Source organism: Pseudophryne corroboree, chromosome 4 (assembly GCF_028390025.1).
Source record: "Pseudophryne corroboree isolate aPseCor3 chromosome 4, aPseCor3.hap2, whole genome shotgun sequence".
Classification (NCBI taxonomy): Eukaryota; Metazoa; Chordata; class Amphibia; order Anura; family Myobatrachidae; genus Pseudophryne; species Pseudophryne corroboree.
Genome location: NC_086447.1, coordinates 944941501 through 944967765, shown reverse-complemented (window position 1 = coordinate 944967765; position 26265 = coordinate 944941501). Strand labels below are relative to the sequence as shown.

At 49.4% G+C, this 26265-nt stretch overlaps 1 protein-coding gene across 1 annotated transcript in view; it reads right to left on the bottom strand.

Moving 5' to 3' along the window:
* The window catches only part of IARS2 (isoleucyl-tRNA synthetase 2, mitochondrial), a 349183-nt gene that overhangs the window by 247611 nt on the left and 75307 nt on the right, over positions 1–26265 (bottom strand). Inside the window, exons 6-8 of the mRNA XM_063919433.1 lie at positions 22380–22489; positions 16299–16389; positions 9115–9230 (exon numbers count right to left, since the gene is read on the bottom strand). Of these exons, the coding sequence (XP_063775503.1) occupies positions 9115–9230; positions 16299–16389; positions 22380–22489 (317 nt within the window). The remainder of the gene's footprint in view (positions 1–9114; positions 9231–16298; positions 16390–22379; positions 22490–26265) is intronic.

Here is a 26265-nt window from a genome sequence, read left to right as displayed (position 1 = left end):
ATGCAGGTCAGCACTGCAATCCAGGTCATAATGCAGGTCAGCACTGCAATCCAGGTCATAATAAAGGTCAGCACTGCGATCCAGGTCATAATACAGGTCAGCGCTGCAATCCAGGTCATAATGCAGGTCATAATACAGGTCAGCACTGCGATCCAGGTCATAATACAGGCCAGCACTGCAATCCAGGCCATAATACAGGTCAGCACTGCGATCCAGGAAATAATACAGGTCAGCACTGCAATCCAGGTCATAATACAGGTCAGCACTGCGATCCAGGTAATAATACAGGTCAGCACTGCAATCCAGGTCATAATACAGGTCAGCACTGCGATCCAGGAAATAATACAGGTCAGCACTGCGATCCAGGAAATAATACAGGTCAGCGCTGCAATCCAGGTCATAATGCAGGTCATAATACAGGTCAGCACTGCAATCCAGGTCATAATACAGGTCAGCACTGCGATCCAGGTCATAATACAGGTCAGCACTGCAACCCAGGTCATAATACAGGTCAGCACTGCAACCCAGGTCATAATACAGGTCAGCACTGCGATCCAGGTCATAATGCAGATAATACAGGTCAGCACTGCGATCCAGGTCATAATACAGGTCAGCACTGCGATCCAGGTCATAATACAGGTCAGCACTGCGATCCAGGTCATAATGCAGATAAATACAGGTCAGCACTGCGATCCAGGTCATAATCCAGGTCAGCACTGTGATCCAGGTCATAATCCAGGCCAGCACTGCGATCCAGGTAATAATCCAGGTCAGCACTGCGATCCAGGTCATAATCCAGGTCAGCACTGCGATCCAGGTCATAATACAGGTCAGCACTGCAACCCAGGTCATAATACAGGTCAGCACTGTAACCCAGGTCATAATACAAGTCAGCACTGCGATGCAGGTCATGATACAGGTCAGCACTGCGATCCAGGTCATAATACAGGTCAGCACTGCAATGCAGGTCATAATACAGGTCAGCACTGCAATGCAGGTCATAATACAGGTCAGCACTGCAATGCAGGTCATAATACAGGTCAGCACTGCAACGCAGGTCATAACAGAAGTCCGCACTGCGATGCAGGTCATAATACAGGTCAGCACTGCGATCCAGGTTATAATACAGGTCAGCACTGCAATGCAGGTCATAATACAGGTCAGCACTGCAATGCAGGTCATAATACAGGTAAGCACTGCGTTCCAGGTCATAATATAGGTCAGCACTGCAATGCAGGTCATAATACAGGTCAGCACTGCAATCCAGGTCATAATACAGGTCAGCACTGCAGTCCAGGTCATAATACAGGTCAGCACTGCAATGCAGGTCATCTGGTTGCAGTATAGGTGTCTCACTACTGTCACATATCTAACAGCTCTTTCTCACGGGTGTAGTATGGGTGACCGGCGGTCTCCTGACCGCCGGTCACCTTACCGACGCCGGGATCACGGCAGCATACCGACGACGGGATCCCGGCGGGGAGGGGCGAGTGCAGCAAGCCCCTTGCGGGCTCGCTGCGCTCGCCACGCTGCGGGCTCGGTGGCGACCTGCGGTCGCCACGGGTTCTATTCCCACTCTATGGGTGTCGTGGACACCCACGAGTGGAAATAGTCCCTGTTGGTCGGCATGCCGACCATCGGGAGAGTGAGCTGTCGGGCTGACAGAGGAGGTCATGTGACTGTCGGTCAGCCGACCGGCGGTCACATGACTACCACCCCTTTCTCACAGAATGGTCAGAACTATTTAGAAAGATTTATTGAGCTTAACCACTGACGATTGTTCCCCTACAAAAGTGTTAACATTGTTTTTTTAAATTTATTTTATTTAATAAAGTTGAAAAAATAAGATTTTACTCACCGGTAAATCTATTTCTCGTAGTCCGTAGTGGATGCTGGGAACTCCGTAAGGACCATGGGGAATAGACGGGCTCCGCAGGAGACTGGGCACTCTAAAAGAAAGATTAGGTACTATCTGGTGTGCACTGGCTCCTCCCACTATGACCCTCCTCCAGACCTCAGTTAGGATACTGTGCCCGGAAGAGCTGACACAATAAGGAAGGATAATGAATCCCGGGTAAGACTCATACCAGCCACACCAATCACACCGTATAACTCGTGATACTATACCCAGTTAACAGTATGAAATATAACTGAGCCTCTCAACAGATGGCTCAACAATAACCCTTTAGTTAGGCAATAACTATATACAAGTATTGCAGACAATCCGCACTTGGGATGGGCGCCCAGCATCCACTACGGACTACGAGAAATAGAATTACCGGTGAGTAAATTCTTATTTTCTCTGACGTCCTAGTGGATGCTGGGGACTCCGTAAGGACAATGGGGATTATACCAAAGCTCCCAAACGGGCGGGAGAGTGCGGATGACTCTGCAGCACCGAATGAGAGAACTCAAGGTCCTCCTCAGCCAGAGTATCAAATTTGTAGAATTTAGCAAACTTGTTTGCCCCTGACCAAGTTGCAGCTCGGCAAAGTTGTAAAGCCGAGACCCCTCGGGCAGCCGCCCAAGATGAGCCCACTTTCCTCGTGGAATGGGCTTTTACTGATTTAGGATGCGGCAATCCAGCCGCAGAATGCTCCAGCTGAATTGTGCTACAAATTCAGCGAGCAATAGTCTGCTTAGAAGCAGGAGCACCTATTTTGTTGGGTGCCTACAGGATAAAAAGCGAGTCAGTTTTCCTGACTCCAGCCGTCCTGGAAATATAAATTTTTAAGGCCCTGACTACGTCCAGTAACTTGGAATCTTCCAAGTCCCTAGTAGCCGCAGGCACTACAATAGGTTGGTTCAAGTGAAAAGCTGATACCACCTTAGGGAGAAACTGGGGACGAGTCCTCAATTCTGCCCTATCCATATGGAAAATCAGATAAGGGCTTTTACATGACAAAGCCGCCAATTCTGACACACGTCTGGCCGAAGCCAAGGCCAATAACATGACCACTTTCCACGTGAGATATTTCAAATCCACAGTTTTAAGTGGCTCAAACCAATGTGATTTTAAGAAACTCAACACCACGTTGAGATCCCAAGGTGCCACAGGAGGCACAAAAGGGGGCTGAATATGTAGCACTCCCTTTACAAATGTCTGAACTCCAGGCAGTGAAGCCAGTTCTTTCTGGAAGAAAATCGACAGAGCCGAAATCTGGACCTTAATGGAACCCAAGTTTAGGCCCATAGCATAGTCACTCCTGACTGTAGGAAGTGCAGAAAACGACCCAGCTGAAATTCCTCTGTTGGGGCCTTCCTGGCCTCACACCACGCAACATATTTTCGCCAAATACGGTGATAATGGTTTGCGGTTACTTCTTTCCTGGCTTTTATCAGCGTAGGAATGACTTCCTCCGGAATGCCCTTTTGCTTTAGGATCCGGAATTCAACCGCCATGCCGTCAAACGCAGCCGCGGTAAGTCTTGGAACAGACAGGGCCCCTGCTGTAGCAGATCCTGTCTGAGCGGTAGAGGCCATGGGTCCTCTGATATCATTTCTTGAAGTTCTGGGTACCAAGCTCTTCTTGGCCCATCCGGAACCACGAGAATCGTTCTTACTCCTCGTTTTCTTATTATTCTCAGTACCTTTGGTATGAGAGGCAGAGGAGGGATTACATAAACCGACTGGTACACCCACGGTGTCACTAGAGCGTCCACAGCTATTGCCTGAGGGTCCCTTGACCTGGCGCAATATTTAGTTTTTTGTTTAGGCGGGACGCCATCATGTCCACCTGTGGCCTTTCCCAACGGTTTACCAACAGTTGGAAGACTTCTGGATGAAGTCCCCACTCTCCCGGGTGTAGGTCGTGTCTGCTGAGGAAGTCTGCTTCCCAGTTGTCCACTCCCGGAATGAACACTGCTGACAGTGCTAAGACGTGATTTTCCGCCCATCGGAGAATCCTTGTGGCTTCTGCCATCGCCATCCTGCTTCTTGTGCCGCCCTGTCGGTTTACATGAGCGACTACCGTGATGTTGTCTGATTGGATCAGTACTGGCTGGTTTTGAAGCAGAGGCCTTGCCAGACTTAGGGCATTGTAAATGGCCCTCAGTTCCAGAATATTTATGTGTAGGGACGACTCCTGACTTGACCAAAGTCCTTGGAAATTTCTTCCCTGTGTGACTGCCCCCCAGCCTCGAAGGCTGGCATCCGTGGTTACCAGGACCCAGTCCTGTATGCCGAATCTGCGGCCCTCTTGAAGATGAGCACTCTGCAGCCACCACAGTAGAGATACCCTGGTCCTTGGAGACAGGGTTATCAGCCGATGCATCTGAAGATGCGATCCCGACCACTTGTCCAAGAGGTCCCACTGAAAGGTTCTTGCATGGAACCTGCCGAATGGAATTTTGCTTCGTAAGAAGCAACCATTTTTCCCAGGACTCGTGTGCAGTGATGCACCGATACCTGTTTTGGTTTCAGGAGGTCTCTGACTAGAGATGACAGCTCCTTGGCTTTCTCCTGCGGGAGAAACACTTTTTTCTGTTCGGTGTCCAGAACCATCCCCAGGAACAGTAGGCGTGTGGTAGGAACCAGCTGTGACTTTGGAATGTATAGAATCCATCCGTGCTGTTGTAGCACTTCCCGAGATAGTGCTACTCCGACCAACAACTGCTCCTTGGACCTCGCCTTTATAAGGAGATCGTCCAAGTACGGGATAATTAAAACTCCCTTTTTTCGAAGGAGTATCATCATTTCTGCCATTACCTTGGTAAAGACCCTCGGTGCCGTGGACAGTCCAAACGGCAGTGTTTGGAATTGGTAATGGCAATCCTGTACCACAAATCTGAGGTACTCCTGGTGAGGATGGTAAATGGGGACATGTAGGTAAGCATCCTTGATGTCCAGGGATACCATGTAATCCCCCTCCTCCAGGCTTGCAATAACCGCCCGGAGCGATTCCATCTTGAACTTGAATTTTTTTATGTATGTGTTCAAGGATTTCAAATTTAAAATGGGTCTCACCGAACCGTCCGGTTTCGGTACCACAAACAGTGTGGAATAGTAACCCCGTCCTTGTTGAAGTAGGGGCACCTTGACTATCACCTGCTGGGAATACAGCTTGTGAATTGCCTCTAGCACAGCCTCCCTGCCTGAGGGAGTTGTCGGCAAGGCAGATTTGAGGAAACGGCGGGGGGGAGACGCCTCGAATTCCAGCTTGTACCCCTGAGATACTACTTGAAGGATCCAGGGATCCACCTGTGAGCGAGCCCACTGATCGCTGAAATTTTTGAGGCGGCCCCCCACCGTACCTGGCTACGCCTGTGGAGCCCCCGCGTCATGCGGTGGACTCAGAGGAAGCGGGGGAAGAATTTTGATTCTGGGAACTGGCTGACTGGTGCAGCTTTTTCCCTCTTCCCTCGTCTCTGTGCAGAAAGGAAGCGCCTTTGACCCGCTTGCTTTTCTGAAGCCGAAAGGACTGTACCTGATAATACAGTGCTTTCTTAGGCTGTGAGGAAAACCGAGGTAAAAAAATTTCTTCCCAGCTGTTGCTGTGGATACGAGTTCCCAGAGACCATCCCCAAACAATTCCTCACCCTTATAAGGCTCTATGTGCCTTTTAAAGTCAGCATCACCTGTCCAGTGTCGGGTCTCTAATACCCTCCTGACAGAATGGACATTGCATTAATTCTGGATGCCAGCCGGCAAAATATCCCTCTGTGCATCCCTCATATATAAGACGTCTTATGTTCGCAAAATAGTATCCCTGTTTGACAGGGTTACAGACCACGCTGCAGCAGCACTATCTGCAGGTCTCAGTCTAGTACCTGAGTGTGTAAATACAGACTTCAGGATAGCCTCCTGCTTTTTATCAGCAGGTACCTTCAAAGTGGCCGTATCCTAAGACGGCAGTGCCACCTTTTTTGACAAACGTGTGAGCGCCTTATCCACCCTAGGGGATATCTCCCAGCGTAACTTATCCTCTGGCGGGAAAGGGTACGCCATCAGTAACTTTTTAGAAATTACCAGTTTCTTATCGGGGGAACCCACGCTTTTTCACACTTCATTCACTCATTTGATGGGGGAACAAAACACTGCCTGCTTTTTCTCCCCAAACATAAAACCCTTTTTTAGTGGTACTTGGGTTAATGTCAGAAATGTGTAACACATTTTTTATTGCCGGGATCATGTAACGGATGTTCCTAGTGGATTGTGTATATGTCTCAACCTCGTCGACACTGGAGTCAGACTCCGTGTCGACATCTGTGTCTGCCATCTGAAGGAGCGGGCATTTTTGAGCCCCTGATGGCCTTTGAGACGCCTGGGCAGGCGCGGGCTGAGAAGCCGGCTGTCCCATAGCTGTTACGTCATCCAGCCTTTTATGTAAGGAGTTGACACTGTCGGTTATACCTTCCACCTATCCATCCACTCTGGTGTCGGCCCCACAGGGGGCGACATCACATTTATCGGCATCTGCTCTGCCATCACATAAGCCTCCTCATCAAACGTGTCGACACAGCCGTACCTACACACCGCACACACACAGGGAATGCTCTGACTGAGGACAGGACCCCACACAGCCCTTTGGGGAGACAGAGAGAGAGTATGCCAGCACACACCAGAGCGCTATATAATTTAGGGATTAACACTATATTGAGTGAATTTTTCCCAATAGCTGCTTGTATATACAATATTGCGCCTAAATTTAGTGCCCCCCCTCTCTTTTTAACCCTTTGAGCCTGCAAACTACAGGGGAGAGCCTGGGAAGCTGTCTTCCAGCTGCACTGTGAAGAGAAAATGGCGCCAGTGTGCTGAGGGAGATAGCTCCGCCCCTTTTTCGGGGACTTTTCTCCCGCTTTTTTATGGATTCTGGCAGGGGTATTTATCACATATATAGCCTCTGGGGCTATATATTGTGATATATTTGCCAGCCAAGGTGTTTTTATTGCTGCTCAGGGCACCCCCCCCAGCGCCCTGCACCCTCAGTGACCGGAGTGTGAAGTGTGCATGAGGAGCAATGGCGCACAGCTGCAGTGCTGTGCGCTACCTTGGTGAAGACTGATGTCTTCTGCCGCCGATTTTCCGGACCTCTTCTTGCTTCTGGCTCTGTAAGGGGGACGGCGGCGCGGCTCCGGGAACGAACACCAAGGCCAGTTCCATGCGGTCGATCCCTCTGGAGCTAATGGTGTCCAGTAGCCTAAGAAGCCCAAGCTAGCTGCAAGCAGGTAGGTTCGCTTCTTCTCCCCTTAGTCCCTCGTTGCAGTGAGCCTGTTGCCAGCAGGTCTCACTGTAAAATAAAAAACCTAAAATAAACTTTATTTCTAGGAGCTCAGGAGAGCCCCTAGTGTGCATCCAGCTCGGCCGGGCACAGAAATCTAACTGAGGTCTGGAGGAGGGTCATAGTGGGAGGAGCCAGTGCACACCAGATAGTACCTAATCTTTCTTTTAGAGTGCCCAGTCTCCTGCGGAGCCCGTCTATTCCCCATGGTCATTACGGAGTTCCCAGCATCCACTAGGACGTCAGAGAAAGTATTTTTTTAAATATTTAAACATTATATTATGCACATCTGCAGAACGGATCTCCTCATCAAAAACGGGGGGACAGGGTGGGACGACGCAGTTGCATGAATTCTGACCATGCCAGTTAAGTGGTTTTAAGCAGCTATCAGCCATTTTGTTAAGTAGCAGCCATGATGTAGTGAATAAGAAGTATGCTTTACTAAGAAATCATAATAAATGCTGACATTTCACAGTTAATGTGTTTTGTGGGAAGCAAGGTCGTAGCTATAGTCTTGAAAATATGTTATTAGACAGTGTTTAGACTTCTTGTGGAGGACACAAAGGAGGGGGTTAGCTAGAGGGGTTCTCTGGGAAGAGATGCATTTTTTTATACTTTGTGACGTATATCAGTTTTTCATGGAAGTAACTTTCTGCTATATAATGTCATGCTGCATAAACGAGCCGCAGTCTCATTTTGGTGGACATAACTGCATGTGTTCTCTGCTTCCTGGGATTCCCAATCGATTGGTAAACAAACGGTAACGAACAGACAATTGGAGGATCTTGATAGGAGGAAGCTTATCTCGGACACTATGCATTAGCGTTCTGTGACTGTTCAACTGTGTACAAATTAACATAAAATTCACAATTAAGCAACAATTTATTTTATGAAAGTAAAATCTAATATTCACCATATTTCTATTCAGTGACTGATGCTGACTTTGTGAGCGGGCTGGTGATACAAGGTATAAGCTGTGAATAACAATGAATGCTTCATGCATCGATATCATGGGGAACCGTAACCCCGTTACTCCAATGTGCGACGCCAGCGATATACAAGCCTACTGTGCCCCCATATTTACCAGCTAACAAGACAGCATAGGAAAACACGACAGACAGAAAGGCAGACACAGCACCAAGGACAAATGAATTCAGGGCCTAATTCAGACCTGATCGCAGCAGCAAATTTGTTAGCAGTTGGGCAAAACCATGTGCACTGCAGGTGGGGCAGATGTAACATGTGCAGAGAGAGTTAGATTTGGGTGGGGTGTGTTCAAACTGAAATCTAAATTGCAGTGTATAAATAAAGCAGCCAGTATTTACCCTGCACAGAAACAATATAACCCACCCAAATCTAACTCTCTCTGCACATGTTATATCTGCCTCCCCTGCAGTGCACATGGTTTTGCCCAACTGCTAACAAATTTGCTGCTGCGATCAGATCTAAATTACCCCCTCACTTCCTTCCTCATATTTATAAAAGGTTCCAGGCGGTTATCTCTTTTCAAGGCAAAAAGCTTACCCAAAGCCCCTGACACTGGGGCAGATGTATTAACCTGGAGAAGTGATATGCCAGTGATAAGCGCAAGGTGATAACACACCAGCCAATCATTACGGATTTGACATGAGCGATCTCACTAGATTTGGCATGCATGAGAAATCTAGAGCCGGCCACAGCGACGCACGGCTATGGGGCATACACACGGAAAGATCCGTGCTTCACTTCTAAGCAATCTAGTCAGATCTCTCGGTGTGTAACCCCATAATACACCTGCCCCACTAACGTCTATGAGTGGTCTCAATGCCCTGAGGGATCATCCACTTCAGTGACAATCTCTGAGGCAGTGGTGACAGCTGCTCACCGATCATTCACTGCACATCTAGCAAATGTACCTTTAAACGTTGAAATGACCTCAAACTTGGTCCCCAGGGAAAGCGCAGTAGACTCGACACGATCAGCAGCCAAAATATACAGCTCTCCGGTGGTCGCACATTTTACTACGGAATATCTGAAACAGGAACAGGGACCATCAAGTACAAATAAAGAAGAGGGGAAAAAAATAAGAATTTACTTACCGATAATTCTATTTCTCGTAGTCCGTAGTGGATGCTGGGGACTCCGTAAGGACCATGGGGGATAGCGGCTCCGCAGGAGACTGGGCACATCTAAAGAAAGCTTTAGAACTATCTGGTGTGCACTGGCTCCTCCCCCTATGACCCTCCTCCAAGCCTCAGTTAGGATACTGTGCCCGGACGAGCGTACACAATAAGGAAGGATTTTGAATCCCGGGTAAGACTCACACCAGCCACACCAATCACACCGTACAACCTGTGATCTGAACCCAGTTAACAGCATGATAACAGAGGAGCCTCTAGAAAAGATGGCTCACAACAATAATAACCCGATTTTTTGGTAACAATAACTATGTACCAGTATTGCAGACAATCCGCACTTGGGATGGGCGCCCAGCATCCACTACGGACTACGAGAAATAGAATTATCGGTAAGTAAATTCTTATTTTCTCTATCGTCCTAGTGGATGCTGGGGACTCCGTAAGGACCATGGGGATTATACCAAAGCTCCCAAACGGGCGGGAGAGTGCGGATGACTCTGCAGCACCAATTGAGAGAACTCCAGGTCCTCCTCAGCCAGGATATCAATTTTGTAGAATTTTACAAACGTATTTGCTCCTGACCAAGTAGCTGCTCGGCAAAGTTGTAAAGCCGAGACCCCTCGGGCAGCCGCCCAAGATGAGCCCACCTTCCTTGTGGAGTGGGCATTTACAGATTTTTGGCTGTGGCAGGCCTGCCACAGAATGTGCAAGCTGAATTGTACTACAAATCCAACGAGCAATAGTCTGCTTAGAAGCAGGAGCACCCAGCTTGTTGGGTGCATACAGGATAAACAGCGAGTCAGATTTCCTGACTCCAGCCGTCCTGGAAACATATATTTTCAGGAGACTGGGCACATCTAAAGAAAGCTTTAGGGCTATCTGGTGTGCACTGGCTCCTCCCCCTATGACCCTCCTCCAAGCCTCAGTTAGGATACTGTGCCCGGACGAGCGTACACAATAAGGAAGGATTTTGAATCCCGGGTAAGACTCACACCAGCCACACCAATCACACCGTACAACCTGTGATCTGAACCCAGTTAACAGCATGATAACAGAGGAGCCTCTAGAAAAGATGGCTCACTACAGCAATAACCCGATTTTTTGGTAACAATAACTATGTACCAGTATTGCAGACAATCCGCACTTGGGATGGGCGCCCAGCATCCACTACGGACTACGAGAAATAGAATTATCGGTAAGTAAATTCTTATTTTCTCTATCGTCCTAGTGGATGCTGGGGACTCCGTAAGGACCATGGGGATTATACCAAAGCTCCCAAACGGGCGGGAGAGTGCGGATGACTCTGCAGCACCAATTGAGAGAACTCCAGGTCCTCCTCAGCCAGGATATCAATTTTGTAGAATTTTACAAACGTATTTGCTCCTGACCAAGTAGCTGCTCGGCAAAGTTGTAAAGCCGAGACCCCTCGGGCAGCCGCCCAAGATGAGCCCACCTTCCTTGTGGAGTGGGCATTTACAGATTTTTGGCTGTGGCAGGCCTGCCACAGAATGTGCAAGCTGAATTGTACTACAAATCCAACGAGCAATAGTCTGCTTAGAAGCAGGAGCACCCAGCTTGTTGGGTGCATACAGGATAAACAGCGAGTCAGATTTCCTGACTCCAGCCGTCCTGGAAACATATATTTTCAGGGCCCTGACAACGTCTAGCAACTTGGAGGCCTCCAAGTCCCTAGTAGCCGCAGGCACCACAAATAGGTTGGTTCAGGTGAAAACGCTGGAACCACCTTAGGGAGAAACTGAGGACGAGTCCTCAATTCCGCCCTGTCCGAATGGAAAATCAGATAAGGGCTTTTTCAGGATAAAGCCGCCAATTCTGACACGCGCCTGGCCCAGGCCAGGGCCAACAGCATGACCACTTTCCATGTGAGATATTTTAACTCCACAGATTTAAGTGGTTCAAACCAATGTGACTTTTGGAACCCAAAACTACATTGAGATCCCAAAGTGTCACTGGAGGCACAAAAGGAGGCTGTATATGCAGTACCCCTTTTACAAACGTCTGAACTTCAGGGACTGAAGCTAGTTCTTTTTGGAAGAAAATTGACAGGGCCGAAATTTGAACCTTAATGGACCCCAATTTCAGGCCCATAGACACTCCTGTTTGCAGGAAATGTAGGAATCGACCCAGTTGAATTTCCTCCGTCGGGCCTTACTGGCCTCGCACCACGCAACATATTTTCGCCAATTGCGGTGATAATGTTTTTGCGGTTACATCCTTCCTGGCTTTGATCAAGATAGGGATGACTTCATCCGTAATGCCTTTTTTCCTTCAGGATCCGGCGTTCAACCGCCATGCCGTCAAACGCAGCCGCGGTAAGTCTTGGAACAGACAGGGTCCTTGCTGGAGCAGGTCCCTTCTTAGAGGTAGAGGCCACGGATCCTCCGTGAGCATCTCTTGAAGTTCCGGTTACCAAGTCCTTCTTGGCCAATCCGGAGCCACGAATATAGTGCTTACTCCTCTCCATCTTATCAATCTCAGTACCTTGGGTATGAGAGGCAGAGGAGGGAACACATATCCTGACTGGTACACCCACGGTGTTACCAGAGCGTCTACAGCTATTGCCTGAGGGTCCCTGGACCTGGCGCAATACCTGGCGAGTTTTTCCCAACGGTTTATAATCACGTGGAAGACTTCTGGGTGAAGTCCCCACTCTCCCGGGTGGAGGTCGTGCTGAGGAAGTCTGTTTCCCAGTTGTCCACTCCCGGAATGAATACTGCTGACAGTGCTATCACATGATTTTCCGCCCAGCGAAGAATCCTTGCAGCTTCTGCCATTGCCCTCCTGCTTCTTGTGCCACCCTGTCTGTTTACGTGGGTGACTGCCGTGATGTTGTCCGACTGGATCAACACCGGCTGACCTTGAAGCAGAGGTCTTGCTAAGCTTAGAGCATTGTAAATGTCCCTTAGCTTCAGGATATTTATGTGAAGTGATGTCTCCAGGCTTGACCATAAGCCCTGGATATTCCTTCCCTGTGTGACTGCTCCCCAGCCTCGCAGGCTGGCATCCGTGGTCACCAGGACCCCGTCCTGAATGCCGAATCTGCGGCCCTCTAGAAGATGAGCACTCTGCAACCACCACAGGAGGGACACCCTTGTCCTTGGTGACAGGGTTATCCGCTGATGCATCTGAAGATGCGACCCGGACCATTTGTCCAGCAGGTCCCACTGGAAAGTTCTTGCGTGGAATCTGCCGAATGGGATTGCTTCGTAGGAAGCCACCATTTTACCCAGAACCCTTGTGCATTGATGCACTGAGACTTGGCTCGGTTTTAGGAGGTTCCTGACTAGCTCGGATAACTCCCTGGCTTTCTCCTCCGGGAGAAACACCTTTTTCTGGACTGTGTCCAGGATCATCCCTAGGAACAGAAGACAAGTCGTCGGAACCAGCTGCGATTTTGGAATATTGAGAATCCAATCGTGCTGCCGCAACACTACCTGAGATAGTGCTACACCGACCTCCAACTGTTCCCTGGATCTTACCCTTATCAGGGAACTGTCCAAGTAAGGGATAACTAAAATTCCCTTCCTTCGAAGGAATATCATCATTTCGGCCATTACCTTGGTAAAGACCCGGGGTGCCGTGGACCATCCATACGGCAGCGTCTGAACTGATAGTGACAGTTCTGTACCATAAACCTGAGGTACCCTTGGTGAGAAGGGTAAATTTTGACATGAAGGTAAGCATCCTTGATGTCCCGAGACATCATGTAGTCCCCTTCTTCCAGGTTCGCAATCACTGCTCTGAGTGACTCAATCTTGAATTTGAACCTCTGTATGTAAGTGTTCAAAGATTTTAGATTTAGAATCGGTTTCACCGAGCCGTCCGGCTTCGGTACCACAACAGTGTGGAATAATACCCCGTTCCCTGTTGCAGGAGGGGTATCTTGATTATCACCTGCTGGGAATACAGCTTGTGAATGGCTTCCAAAACTGTCTCCCGGCGAGGGGGAGACGTCTCGAATTCTAATTTGTACCCCTGAGATATCACCTGAAGGATCCAGGGGTCTACTTGCGAGTGAGCCCACTGCGCGCTGAAATTCATTGAGACGGGCCCCCCACCGTGCCTGATTCTGCTTGTAAAGCCCCAGCGTATACTGAGGGCTTGGCAGAGGCGGGAGAGGGTTTCTGTTCCTGGGAACTGGCTGATTTCTGCAGCCTTTTTCCTCTCCCTCTGTCACGGGGCAGAAATGAGGAACCTTTTGTCCGCTTGTCCACGAAAAGACTGCGCCTGATAATACGGCGTCTTCTCATGTTGAGAGGCGACCTGGGGTACAAACGTGGATTTCCCAGCTGTTGCCGTGGCCACCAGGTCTGAAAGACCGACCCCAAATAACTCCTCCCCTTAATAAGGCAATACTTCCAAATGCCGTTTGGAATACGCATCACCTGACCACTGACGTGTCCATAACCCTCTACTGGTAGAAATGGACAACGCACTTATACTTGATGCCAGTCGGCAAATATTCCGCTGTGCATCACGCATATATAGAAATGCATCTTTTAAATGCTCTATGGGCAAAAATATACTGTCCCTATCTAGGGTATCAATATTTTCAGTCAGGGAATCCGACCACGCCAACCCAGCACTGCACATCCAGGCTGAGGCGATTGCTGGTCGCAGTATAACACCAGTATGTGTGTAAATACATTTTAGGATACCCTCCTGCTTTCTATCAGCAGGATCCTTAAGGGCGGCCATCTCAGGAGAGGGTAGAGCCCTTACAAGCGTGTGAGCGCTTTATCCACCCTAGGGGGTGTTTCCCAACGCACCCTAACCTCTGGCGGGAAAGGATATAATGCCAATAACATTTTAGAAATTATCAGTTGTTATCGGGGGAAACCCACGCATCATCACACACCTCATTTAATTTCTCAGATTCAGGAAAACTACAGGTAGTTTTTCCTCACCGAACATAATACCCCTTTTTGGTGGTACTCGTATTATCAGAAATGTGTAAAACATTTTTCATTGCCTCAATCATGTAACGTGGGCCCTACTGGAAGTCACATTGGTCTCTTCACCGTCGACACTGGAGTCAGTATCCGTGTCGGCGTCTATATCTGCCATCTGAGGTAACGGGCGCTTTAGAGCCCCTGACGGCCTATGAGACGTCTGGACAGGCACAAGCTGAGTAGCCGGCTGTCTCATGTCAACCACTGTCTTTTATACAGAGCTGACACTGTCACGTAATTTCTTCCAACAGTTCATCCACTCAGGTGTCGACCCCCTAGGGGGTGACATCACTATTACAGGCAATCTGCTCCGTCTCCACATCATTTTTCTCCTCATACATGTCGACACAAAAGTACCGACATACAGCACACACACAGGGAATGCTCTGATAGAGGACAGGACCCCACTAGCCCTTTGGGGAGACAGAGGGAGAGTTTGCCAGCACACACCAGAGCGCTATATATATACAGGGATAACCTTATATAAGTGTTTTTCCCCTTATAGCTGCTGTATAGTTAATACTGCGCCTAATTAGTGCCACCCTCTCTTTTTTAACCCTTTCTGTAGTGTAGTGACTGCAGGGGAGAGCCAGGGAGCTTCCCTCCAACGGAGCTGTGAGGGAAAATGGCGCCAGTGTGCTGAGGAGATAAGGCCGCCGATAAGGGGGCGGAGCCTATCTCCCGTTTTTCTATGTATTCTGGCAGGGGTTAAATGCATCCATATAGCCCAGGAGCTATATGTGATGCATTTTTTTGCCATCCAAGGTGTTTTTATTGCGTCTCAGGGCGCCCCCCCCCAGCGCCCTGCACCCTCAGTGACCGAAGTGTGCTGAGAGCAATGGCGCACAGCTGCAGTGCTGTGCGCTACCTTGTTGAAGACAGGACGTCTTCTGCCGCCGATTTTCCGGACCTCTTCTGTCTTCTGGCTCTGTAAGGGGGCCGGCGGCGCGGCTCTGGGACCCATCCAAGCTGGGCCTGTGATCGTCCCTCTGGAGCTAATGTCCAGTAGCCTAAGAAGCCCAATCCACTCTGCACGCAGGTGAGTTCGCTTCTTCTCCCCTTAGTCCCTCGATGCAGTGAGCCTGTTGCCAGCAGGTCTCACTGAAAATAAAAAACCTAAACTAAAACTTTCACTAAGAAGCTCAGGAGAGCCCCTAGTGTGCACCCTTCTCGTTCGGGCACAAAGATCTAACTGAGGCTTGGAGGAGGTCATAGGGGGAGGAGCCAGTGCACACCAGATAGTCCTAAAGCTTTCTTTAGATGTGCCCAGTCTCCTGCGGAGCCGCTATCCCCCATGGTCCTTACGGAGTCCCCAGCATCCACTTAGGACGTTAGAGAAAAGGAATTTATTATTTTCCCAGTTACAATGTATGAATAGCTGTGGAGTAAATATTCACAAAGGATCTGTACTTGTTAGGTCATTAAACTGTAGATATAGGGGGGTATTCAATTGCAGTCGCAACTGCCGTCTTGTCGGAAATACGGCAGTTTCTGACTTTTTTTAGGTCAGAAACTGTTCCGAGCTATTCAATCCCCCTGTCAGCAATTCTGACTTGTCGGAAAACACGCGGATCGGCAGAACAGCCGCAGATCTATGTGTTTTGTCGGAGGCACGGTCAAATCCAACAGGTTTTAGCCCCATTTCTGACAATGTCAATCTGACTTTAAACAAAGTCGTATTGGCATTGTCGGGAACGGCCAAATCCGACAGGAACTGAATACTGAGATGTCGGATCCTACCGTCGTAAAGTATCAGACATCAATTGAATATAGCCCTTAGTAGGGATGAGTACAAAGAGGTGTAACTGGAGGAATAAATAAATAAAAAAATAATAAAGAATATTTTTACGCCCACAAATAAATGTGAAACCCTGCACAGGCATCTAGATAAAATATACCCGCTTTTGTTTTTACTTTGAAGCAACCGATAGCATTACATAAGAATATTTGCAGTTATCTGGAAGGAGTAGATTGGTAAGAAGTACGTACGCTGTGTCAGGCATGTAGCACACAGCCTGGTTAGCTGGGATGGTCCATGGCTGTGTTGTCCAAACCAGAGCACTGATTGCTGTGGACCCGTCTGCAAATCAAACACAATCATTATTTGCTGAAAGCCTAGAAATACAAACCAAAGTTATTCCTTTAGGACTTCTCCCGTCACACTTCCAAGACTTTCCCCAGCAGTCTCCCTGTCACCTGTGCTGGTCACACAGCCAGCATTCTGTCATCAGAGCACAATGTGGCCACTAACTTCTAATGCCAGGCAATGTAAAGTTCTGTCCGACCCCGAACTATCACCAGTCCAGCAGGAGTGTTACCCTGGATCTCACCCGCTATGCAGGAGTGTTAGCCTGGATCTCACCCGCTATGCAGGAGTGTTAGCCTGGATCTCACCCGCTATGCAGGAGTGTTAGCCTGGATCTCACCCGCTATGCAGGAGTGTTAGCCTGGATCTCACCCGCTATGCAGGAGTGTTAGCCTGGATCTCACCCGCTATGCAGGAGTGTTAGCCTGGATCTCACCCGCTATGCAGGAGTGTTAGCCTGGATCTCACCCGCTATGCAGGAGTGTTAGCCTGGATCTCACCCGCTATGCAGGAGTGTTAGCCTGGATCTCACCCGCTATGCAGGAGTGTTAGCCTGGATCTCACCCGCTATGCAGGAGTGTTAGCCTGGATCTCACCCGCTATGCAGGAGTGTTAGCCTGGATCTCACCCGCTATGCAGGAGTGTTACCCTGGATCTCACCGGCTATCCAGGAGTGTTACCCTGGATCTCACCCGCTATGCAGGAGTGTTAGCCTGGATCTCACCCGCTATGCAGGAGTGTTAGCCTGGATCTCACCCGCTATGCAGGAGTGTTAGCCTGGATCTCACCCACTATGCAGGAGTGTTAGCCTGGATCTCACCCACTATGCAGGAGTGTTACCCTAGATCTCACCCGCTATGCAGGAGTGTTAGCCTGGATCTCACCCGCTATGCAGGAGTGTTAGCCTGGATCTCACCCGCTATGCAGGAGTGTTAGCCTGGATCTCACCAGCTATGCAGGAGTGTTAGCCTGGATCTCACCCGCTATGCAGGAGTGTTAGCCTGGATCTCACCCGCTATGCAGGAGTGTTAGCCTGGATCTCACCCGCTATGCAGGAGTGTTAGCCTGGATCTCACCCACTATGCAGGAGTGTTAGCCTGGATCTCACCCACTATGCAGGAGTGTTAGCCTGGATCTCACCCACTATGCAGGAGTGTTAGCCTGGATCTCACCCACTATGCAGGAGTGTTAGCCTGGATCTCACCCACTATGCAGGAGTGTTAGCCTGGATCTCACCCACTATGCAGGAGTGTTAGCCTGGATCTCACCCACTATGCAGGAGTGTTAGCCTGGATCTCACCCACTATGCAGGAGTGTTAGCCTGGATCTCACCCACTATGCAGGAGTATTAGCCTGGATCTCACCCACTATGCAGGAGTGTTAGCCTGGATCTCACCCACTATGCAGGAGTGTTAGCCTGGATCTCACCCACTATGCAGGAGTGTTAGCCTGGATCTCACCCACTATGCAGGAGTGTTACCCTGGATCTCACCCACTATGCAGGAGTGTTAGCCTGGATCTCACCCACTATGCAGGAGTGTTAGCCTGGATCTCACCCACTATGCAGGAGTGTTACCCTGGATCTCACCCACTATGCAGGAGTGTAACCCTGGATCTCACCCGCTATGCAGGAGTGTTACCCTGGATCTCACCCACTATGCAGGAGTGTTACCCTGGAACTCACCCACTATGCAGGAGTGTTACCCTGGATCTGCAGACCTCATTGCACGCTGTTCACAGATCACAGGCTCTTGGTAACCAGTTGACAAGCTGACCGTCTGTGGCCTGAGGACCCATCGGCCACATGGTTAATGGCGGCCACGGCACGTAAGAGGCTAACCCTCAAGTGCCCGGCACCATTTTGAGGACAATAGGTGCCACTGTTAAATGTACTTACGGCGCCAGACGCGGACTGTTTAAAAATATGTTTAATGATGTGTTTTAACATGTCATATGTAGTGCTCTGTGCACAATTGTAGGATTACATGTTTAACTGTATTTATATTTAAGATGTGGTCAGATGTATTTTAAAGGGAAAAATACACTTACTATATCTGTCTGAATAAGGATCATCTACCTTCTGTGATTAGGAAATGGCATGCTAATTTCTCTCTCCTAGCAGATCTGTTGCATGACAAAACCTTTTGATGTTGGACAGGGCACAGATAGTGGCTGGGAGTGTGAGTTCCTTAGACAAAGGCGTTCATCACGGGGGGGGGGGTCCTTATCCCATATGTAAAGTGGTATGGATTGGTATGGGTTTGGAACCTGTATTTATTTTTGTAGCTGGTTTGATTGATATACAAATCCTGAATGGTAGATGCAGGAAGGATGAGGAACATTTGTTTTAGAAATCAAATACAAACCGTATTTTGAAGTTACAGTATGTGATAAATGTATCAAAGTCAAATTGTAAACTCCCAGGTGGTAAGGAATGGAGTTTAAATGACACCAAACTGTGTGTGTGAGACAGGAAGGAGGAAATTGCTTCATATCCTTATAAAATGTAATCTATTTATTTATATTTTGTAAGATTTCCTGATTGGATAGAAAGGACTCAGGGTGGAACTACCCCCTGAGATGCATTGTGGTTTTACTATATAAAAAGAGGAGGCCTGTAAGCCTCCAGGGTGTATTATACCATGTATTATTACATCGACTGCATTGCTGAGTTCTTTTCAGAACTATTTTTGGCGAATAAACATCTTCTGCCTCAAGACAACCGCTTCATCTTGTGACCTGCAGGGCTAGGCAAAACGTAGCTCCGTTTTTCGGCTGTCCAGGGTACACCCATCATCTCCAATCTCCGCGTTCCGCCTGCTACCGTGCTATGCTTAGGCAAGCGCCGATTGGGGATTCGTCAACACCACACAGGGGTGGTAAGATAGCGTGTCGACGCATACAGAGCAGAATCGGGGTTCCAGACACCATGGCATATAGGAGTCTGGTGGTGGCAGCGTAGTACCCGCCCACTGCACAATGGTTGGAGTCAGTAACAGGTGGTTACTGATGGTAAGCAGGAAACCCCTATGTGACCAGGTCCTTTGTGACCTAAAACTCCATTCTGTGTACTGGGGATGGAACGTGAAGCGGTGAGGGCTTTTGCACGGGACCGTCCAGTCACACTGTCCATCTCAGCTTCCCTGTAATCAGCTTTATATGACCCCACATTGTAGAGACACACTTGTATAAAGTGCCTATGGGGATGTGGATTTGTCAACCTATCTAATGGTTTCCATGCAGCTGCTCTCTGAGACCTGCCAACCGGGGAACCAGAACTTCAACTGGCAGAACACCATCATTCCTGCCTCTACAGAGGTTTCTATAAAAGTGGACAAAAGGGGTAAAAATCAAAAGGGACCATCTATTGAAGGCGACATGCATTTCTAATATTAGCGACTGTCCCTTGTGTATCATTACTGTCTAAGGACCCAGTTCAGTAAGGATTGCACATTTTGCTAAGTATCAGAACTTGCAATACTTTAAATTGCATGCTGGGGGCCGCCCAGCATGCTATCCGACGCCCTGCCCCCCTCTCGCTGAAATTGCAGTTGCACCGTAACTTCAGTGTGATCGCTGGTGCAGCCTGGCTGCGATCGCAGGAGGCCCGCCGCCATTTTTCTGATCGCAGCGGCTGCGTGTGATGTGGGATCCGGTCTCTAGGTCGACAGTAACTAGATTGACACTATCTAGGTCGACAGGGTCTCTAGTTCGACAGGTCAAAAGGTCGACAGGAGTTTTTCACAACTTCTTTTTTCACGTGGACTACGACTGGAACGGTAATCTGTGCCGAGCGAAGCAGTAGCGGTGCGAGGCACCTTGCCCAAAGCATGGAGAGCGAAGCGAGCCATGTGAGGGGACACGGTGCAACTAATTGGGGTTCCCCGTCACTCTACGAAGAAAACGATACCTAAAAAACTTATGTTGACCTTTTGACCTGTCGATCTAAAGACCCTGTCAAACTAGTTACTGGTCGACCAATAGTGGTCGACCTAGTTACTATCTACCTTCTATACCACACTCGTGTGATGTCACGCAGCCGCCCGATCACACCCATGCCACACGCCTCTGGTTCGCACCACCATCTTTCTGATCACAGCGGCTGTGTGTGATGTCATGCCACATGGCACGCCCGGCCCCCCTCCCGGACCTAGAACGCCTCTGCCCGACAGGCAGAGGCATTCGTATTTACTGCGGGGCGTGCGCAGTAAATGCGGGCCCTGCACATGCACCCGCGGGCCAATCGCAAGAACTACGTTTGGATCGCGATTTGCGATCCAACCTGAATTAGCCCCTAAGGCTGCACGTTTCCTCACTATGGGGAGCAGCCATTGAGATGAGAACCTGCCAGGATTAGAATAAGGAATTAGACAGGTGCACATTATGCACACCCCTCGTAACTATTTACACCGCCCCATCGCTGACACCCGCTACGTGGCGGGTAGCACTGATTCCACAGGACCACAGCCAATAACGTCCGAAAGGATGGATCTCACAAAGTAGCCACACAAGGAGAGACGGCAGGTGTGTGTTCCTCGTGTGACACCAACTTCCCCACACTTACAGGATGTTACAGCCATCAATCTCTCAGTGTTTCATTGTGTAACTCCATCTAGTATCTGCACAATTTGTAAATAATTGTGACCGGATGCACCTCGCTGCCTGCGCCAAGCATCACAGATTTAGATTGGGGCCTCACGAGACCTGGGCCAGTAGTGGACTGCTTCTTACCATCAGTAACTGCCTGTTACTGACCGCACCCACTGCGCAGTGGCTGGGTATTTTGCTGCCACCACCAGGTCCTACCACCAGCCTAGGAACTGTGAAGACACGCTACTGACACACTACCTACTTAGCGTTGTCTTAATCCTACTGGTCTCTTACCATAGACCAGACCCTGTGCGACAGCTGGCAGAAGGAGAAGATTGGAGACGCTGGACTCAACCCAGAACAGCCGGGGAACGGGACTACGCTTGTTGCATTCCTGTTGGTCACAAGATGAACGGCAGCAGTCTTGAAGGCAAGATGTTTACTGCTCGAATACTCCTAACAGAGACTCTTCCTCTTGCAAGGACTGCAGTATACAGCTGTTCACAGCAGTATACAACACTTATTAATGTCGCAGAAGGTAAGTCTCTCTCTGGGCTCACAGGCCCTCTATTAATACTAATCCAACACACAATACCACAAGGGGGTAGTTCCGCCCTGTCATTTTTCCCCAATTAACAAGTGCATGTGATCGGCATGCTCATCTTACACATTGTCCCTGATGGACAGTGGGGAGTGGTCACTCCTCAGTACCTAAGGCCACCTGTCCTGACAGTTACCGCCCAGGTGCCGGTATGTCTGGAGTGGGGGTATGTTCCCTCCAATATGACCTTCCAGGCACCCAGCTCACCATCTCTAGCCTGAATCCGAGCTCCAAGATAGGCAGACCAAGGTCCCCTGGAAGGGGAAGCTGAAACCACTTAGCTGGATGTGTGGCCTCGCTTCCCCTCTATCTTCCCATGCAACTTTCCTGGAGGAGGCTACATACATGTATATGGCAATGCATTCCGTTTACCTAGGAGGGGGCTGGGGGTCCCAGCAGCCCACAAAGAGCTCCAGATTTCTCCTAGACCACCAGGGAAGGGTAAGTGCAGGTCCTCTTTAAAATACATTTACAACCATGTTATATACACTTTAAAATACATATTTTGCGCTTTAACCAGCGCAGCACTGCAGCACATAAAAACATTTATATCTTGTATTTTACACCTTCATAAACTTGTTTTTATATACTTCACCGTCGCTCTACACTCGCCTCCCCTACACAGTGCTGCCACAGCTGCTCATGTACTCTCACCCGGCACAGCTCCCCGGTGCAGTGTATATACGCTCCCCGATGCAGTGTATATACGCTCCCCGGTGCAGTGCAACAACACTATGCAGTCTAGCGGATGAATAGTTTGTATTAGAATACGATTATACCACACACACATTACCTATTAATGACGCCAGCTTAGGAGGCGGTTTCTGCAGAGGAAACTTCACGAAGACGGCACGGCTGACGTGCTGCTGGTTATATTCTAGTTCTGCCTCAGCCAGGGCTGTCCTATAATGCAGGTGGATAAACGGGTATGATAAATAATGAGAGTTATGGTAGACTTACATTGGTAACGCTCTTTCTGTGACGTACATTGGTTCCACAGGAAAACATCGGGGTGTAGAGTGGATTCTGATCCTGGGATAGCTTTAGGCTATCCCAGGATGCATTGGGGCCTCCTCTGTAAACCCGCCTCCAGGCACTGAGAGCTCAGTTTTGTTAACCAGTCCAATGTAGGAGCAGGTAAAAGAGAAGGCAGACATTTGTCACATAGAACCACGTTCTCACAACAGAAGGGACCAGCGGCTAATGCCATACAAACCCAAAGAAGCTAAGTGCGTCAGGGTGGGTGCCCTGTGGAACCCAGTGTACCTCGCAGAAAGAGTTAACCATGGTAAGTCTACCATAAATCTCCTTTTCTGCAGCGGGGTACATTGGTTTCCCCAGGAAACATCTGGGATATCCTAAAGCAGTTCCTCATGGTAGGGTCCACGCCTTAGCGGGCACAAGAACCCGGCGTCCAAAGGAAGCATCCTGGGAGGCGGATGTATCAAAGGTATAGAACCTAATGAACGTGTTCACAGAGGACCACGTAGCCGCTTTGCACAACTGTTCTAGGGACGCGCCACGGCGGGCCGCCCAAGAAGGTCCAACAGGCCGAGTAGAATGGGCTTTAATAGCAACAGGAGCTGGAAGTCCAGCCTGCGCATAGGCTTGTGAAGTCACCATTCTAATCCATCTGGCCAAGGTTTGCTTATTCGCAGGCCAGCCACGTTTGTGGAAACCAAACAGTACAAAAAGGGAATCTGACCTCCTGATAGAGGCAGTCCTCTCCACATAAATACGGAGAGCCCTTACCACATCCAAAGACCGCTCTTTGAAGGACAAATCAGCGTCAACGCTAGTCTGGCCAGGTCCGGATAAATACAAGGGCCCTGTACGAAGAGGTCTGGGCACTGAGAAAGTAGGAGGGGGCGCTCTGTCGATGGACCCTGCAGGTCTGAGAACCAATGCCGTGTCTAGGCCACGCTGGAGCGACTAGAAGTAGTATTCCTTCTTCTTGTTTGAACTTCCGCAGGACCCTGGGCAGGAGTGACACTGGAGGGAACACGTAAGGCAGCTGAAAGTTCCATGGTATTGGTAGTGCGTCCACGAACTCTGCTTGAGGATCCCTGGTCCTTGATCCGAAGACCGGAACCTTCTGATCGTGTCGAGATGCCATTAGGTCCACATCTGGTAGGCCCCATCTGTACACTAAGAGCTGGAAGACTTCTGGATGAAGACTCCACTCTCCGGCGTGCACGTCCTGGCGACTAAGGAAGTCCGCTTCCCACTTTAGGACACCTGGAATGAACACTGCCGATATTGCTGGCAGATGGAGTTCCACCAAAGAAAAGGATTTTTGACACTTCCATCATTGTCATGCGGCTTTGAGTGCCACCATGATGGTTTATGTATGCCACCGTGTTGGCGTTGTCTGACCGTACTTGAACAGACCTGTTCTGTACCATAGACAGGGCGAGAGATAGTGCATTGAACACCGCCCTCAACTCCAGAATGTTTATTGGGAGGAGTGATTCCTCCTTGGTCCAGTGACCCTAAAATGAGTGTTGCTCCAACAGCGCACCCCATCCCCTGAAACTGGTGTCCATTGTCAGCAGGACCCAGTCGGGGATCCAGAAGGGATGGCCCCTGTTTAATCGCTGGTCCTGTAGCCACCAGGTCAGCAACAGACGAACTTCCAGAGTTAAAGTGATCATCTGAGATCTGATCCGATGAGGCTGGCATCCCATTTGGAAAGGATTAATCTCTGTAATGGGCGGGAATGAAATTGTGCGTACTCTACCATGTCGAATGCCGACACCATCAGGCCTAGCACTTGCATCGCCGAGTGTATCGACACTCTGGGGCAACAAATGAAGCATCTTATCCTATTCTGAAGCTTTAGGACTTTTTTTGGAGACAGAAACAGTCGCTGACTGTGTCTCTCCAGGAGTGCCCTCAGGTGCACCATGCTCTGAGCTGGGACCTTCCAATTGATAAGCCACCCGTGAGCTTGTAGGAAGCTTACCGTCAGTTGCAGATGACTGAGGAGGACATCGTGGGAGTTTGCCAGAATCAGCAAGTCGTCCAGATACGGCAGGATTCTGACTCCCTGGTGACGGAGATGGCCAGTCATTACAGCCATGACCTTAGTAAAGATCTGAGGAGCCGTAGCCAGTCCAAATGGCAGAGCCAGGAAATTATAGTGGAGGTCGTCAATAGCAAACCGCAGATATTGCTGATGCGACATGGCATTAGGTATATGCAGGTACGCATCCTGTATATCCAGGGATACCATATAGTCTCCGGGTTCCGTAGCCAGTACAATTGAGCGCAGCATCTCCATATGGAACTTGGACACTCTCACAAACTTGTTCAGTGATTTGAGGTTGAGTATAGGCCGGAAAGACCCATTGGGTTTCGGTACTAGAAACAGGGTTGAATAGTATCCTCTGCCTCTCTGGGCCAGAGGAACAGGCACTACCACTCCCGTTTTCAGGAGGGAACCCACAAGGGTTGAAGAGTTTGCGCCTTTAACGGATCCGAAGTGATAACCGTGGTGCAAAACTGGCGAAGGGGACGTCTATTGAATGAGACAGCGTACCCGTGAGGGAGAACTGCCCGCACCCAAGCGTCTGAAGTGGTCTTTAACCAGACATGGGTGAACTGCAGAAGTCGGCCTCCTACCCTGGTGTCCCCCAGGCGGAGGATCGCCTCGTCATGCGGCAGGCTTGTCTTGTTTAGAAGCAGGCTGACGGGTCGCCCAGGACTGTTTAGCCTTAGGCTTTGTGGTTTTGGAAGCACGAGACTGTCTCGGGTATGCCTGACCTTTTGCTTTAACTTGAGGCTGAAAGGAAGGAAAAGTAGTACCTTTTGCCTTCTGTGCAGAAGGATTAGTATTTGGGAGAAAAGCAGACTTAGCCGCCGCCAGTTCAGACACAATTTTATTAAGGTCTTCCCCAAACAAAATGTCCCCCTTAAAGGGAGTACCTCCAAGGTCTTTTTGGTGTCTAGGTCCACCTTCCATGACCTCAACCACAGAATACGGTGAGCCAGGACTAACGTAGTCAACGCCTTGGCTGCCAACACACCTGCCTCAGAGGACGCCTCCTGAATGTAAAAGGAGGCGGTGGTAATGCGAGACAGGTATGGCCTGGCCTTGTCAGATATATCCTCGGGCAGCTCTTCCTCTAATGCCTGAACCCATGCTTCAATACCTTTTTTGCAGCCCAATAGGCAGCTAAATTGGTCTATGTACAGCACCTGTAAGGGAGTAAATAGATTTCAGACATCCCTCCACACATTTATTTGTCGGTTCCTTCAGTGATGAGACAGTGGTGACCGGCAGAGAGGATGACATCACTAGGTGGGTGACATGAGAATCCGCCGGCGGTGAATTTTCCCACTTGTTACATAACTCTGCAGGGAGAGGATAGCGAGCTAAGGCCCGTTTAGACAGAGGGAATTTCTTCCCCGGATTAGACCAGGGTTCCCTGATGTCCACTAAATGGTCAGAATGGGGTAATAGATTTTTAACTACCTTCTGCCATTTAAACATATCAGAGGCGATCGCTAGGAAACGAAAGCCGCCATGCGCCAGTGCACCGGCGCATGCGCAGTTCCGACCCGATCGCTGCGACAAACTGCAGCGAGCGATCGGGTCGGAATGACCCCCATGGACATCAATTTGCAATGGAGAATCCTCATCAAAAACACCTGATTCAGTGTGACAGGACAGGATG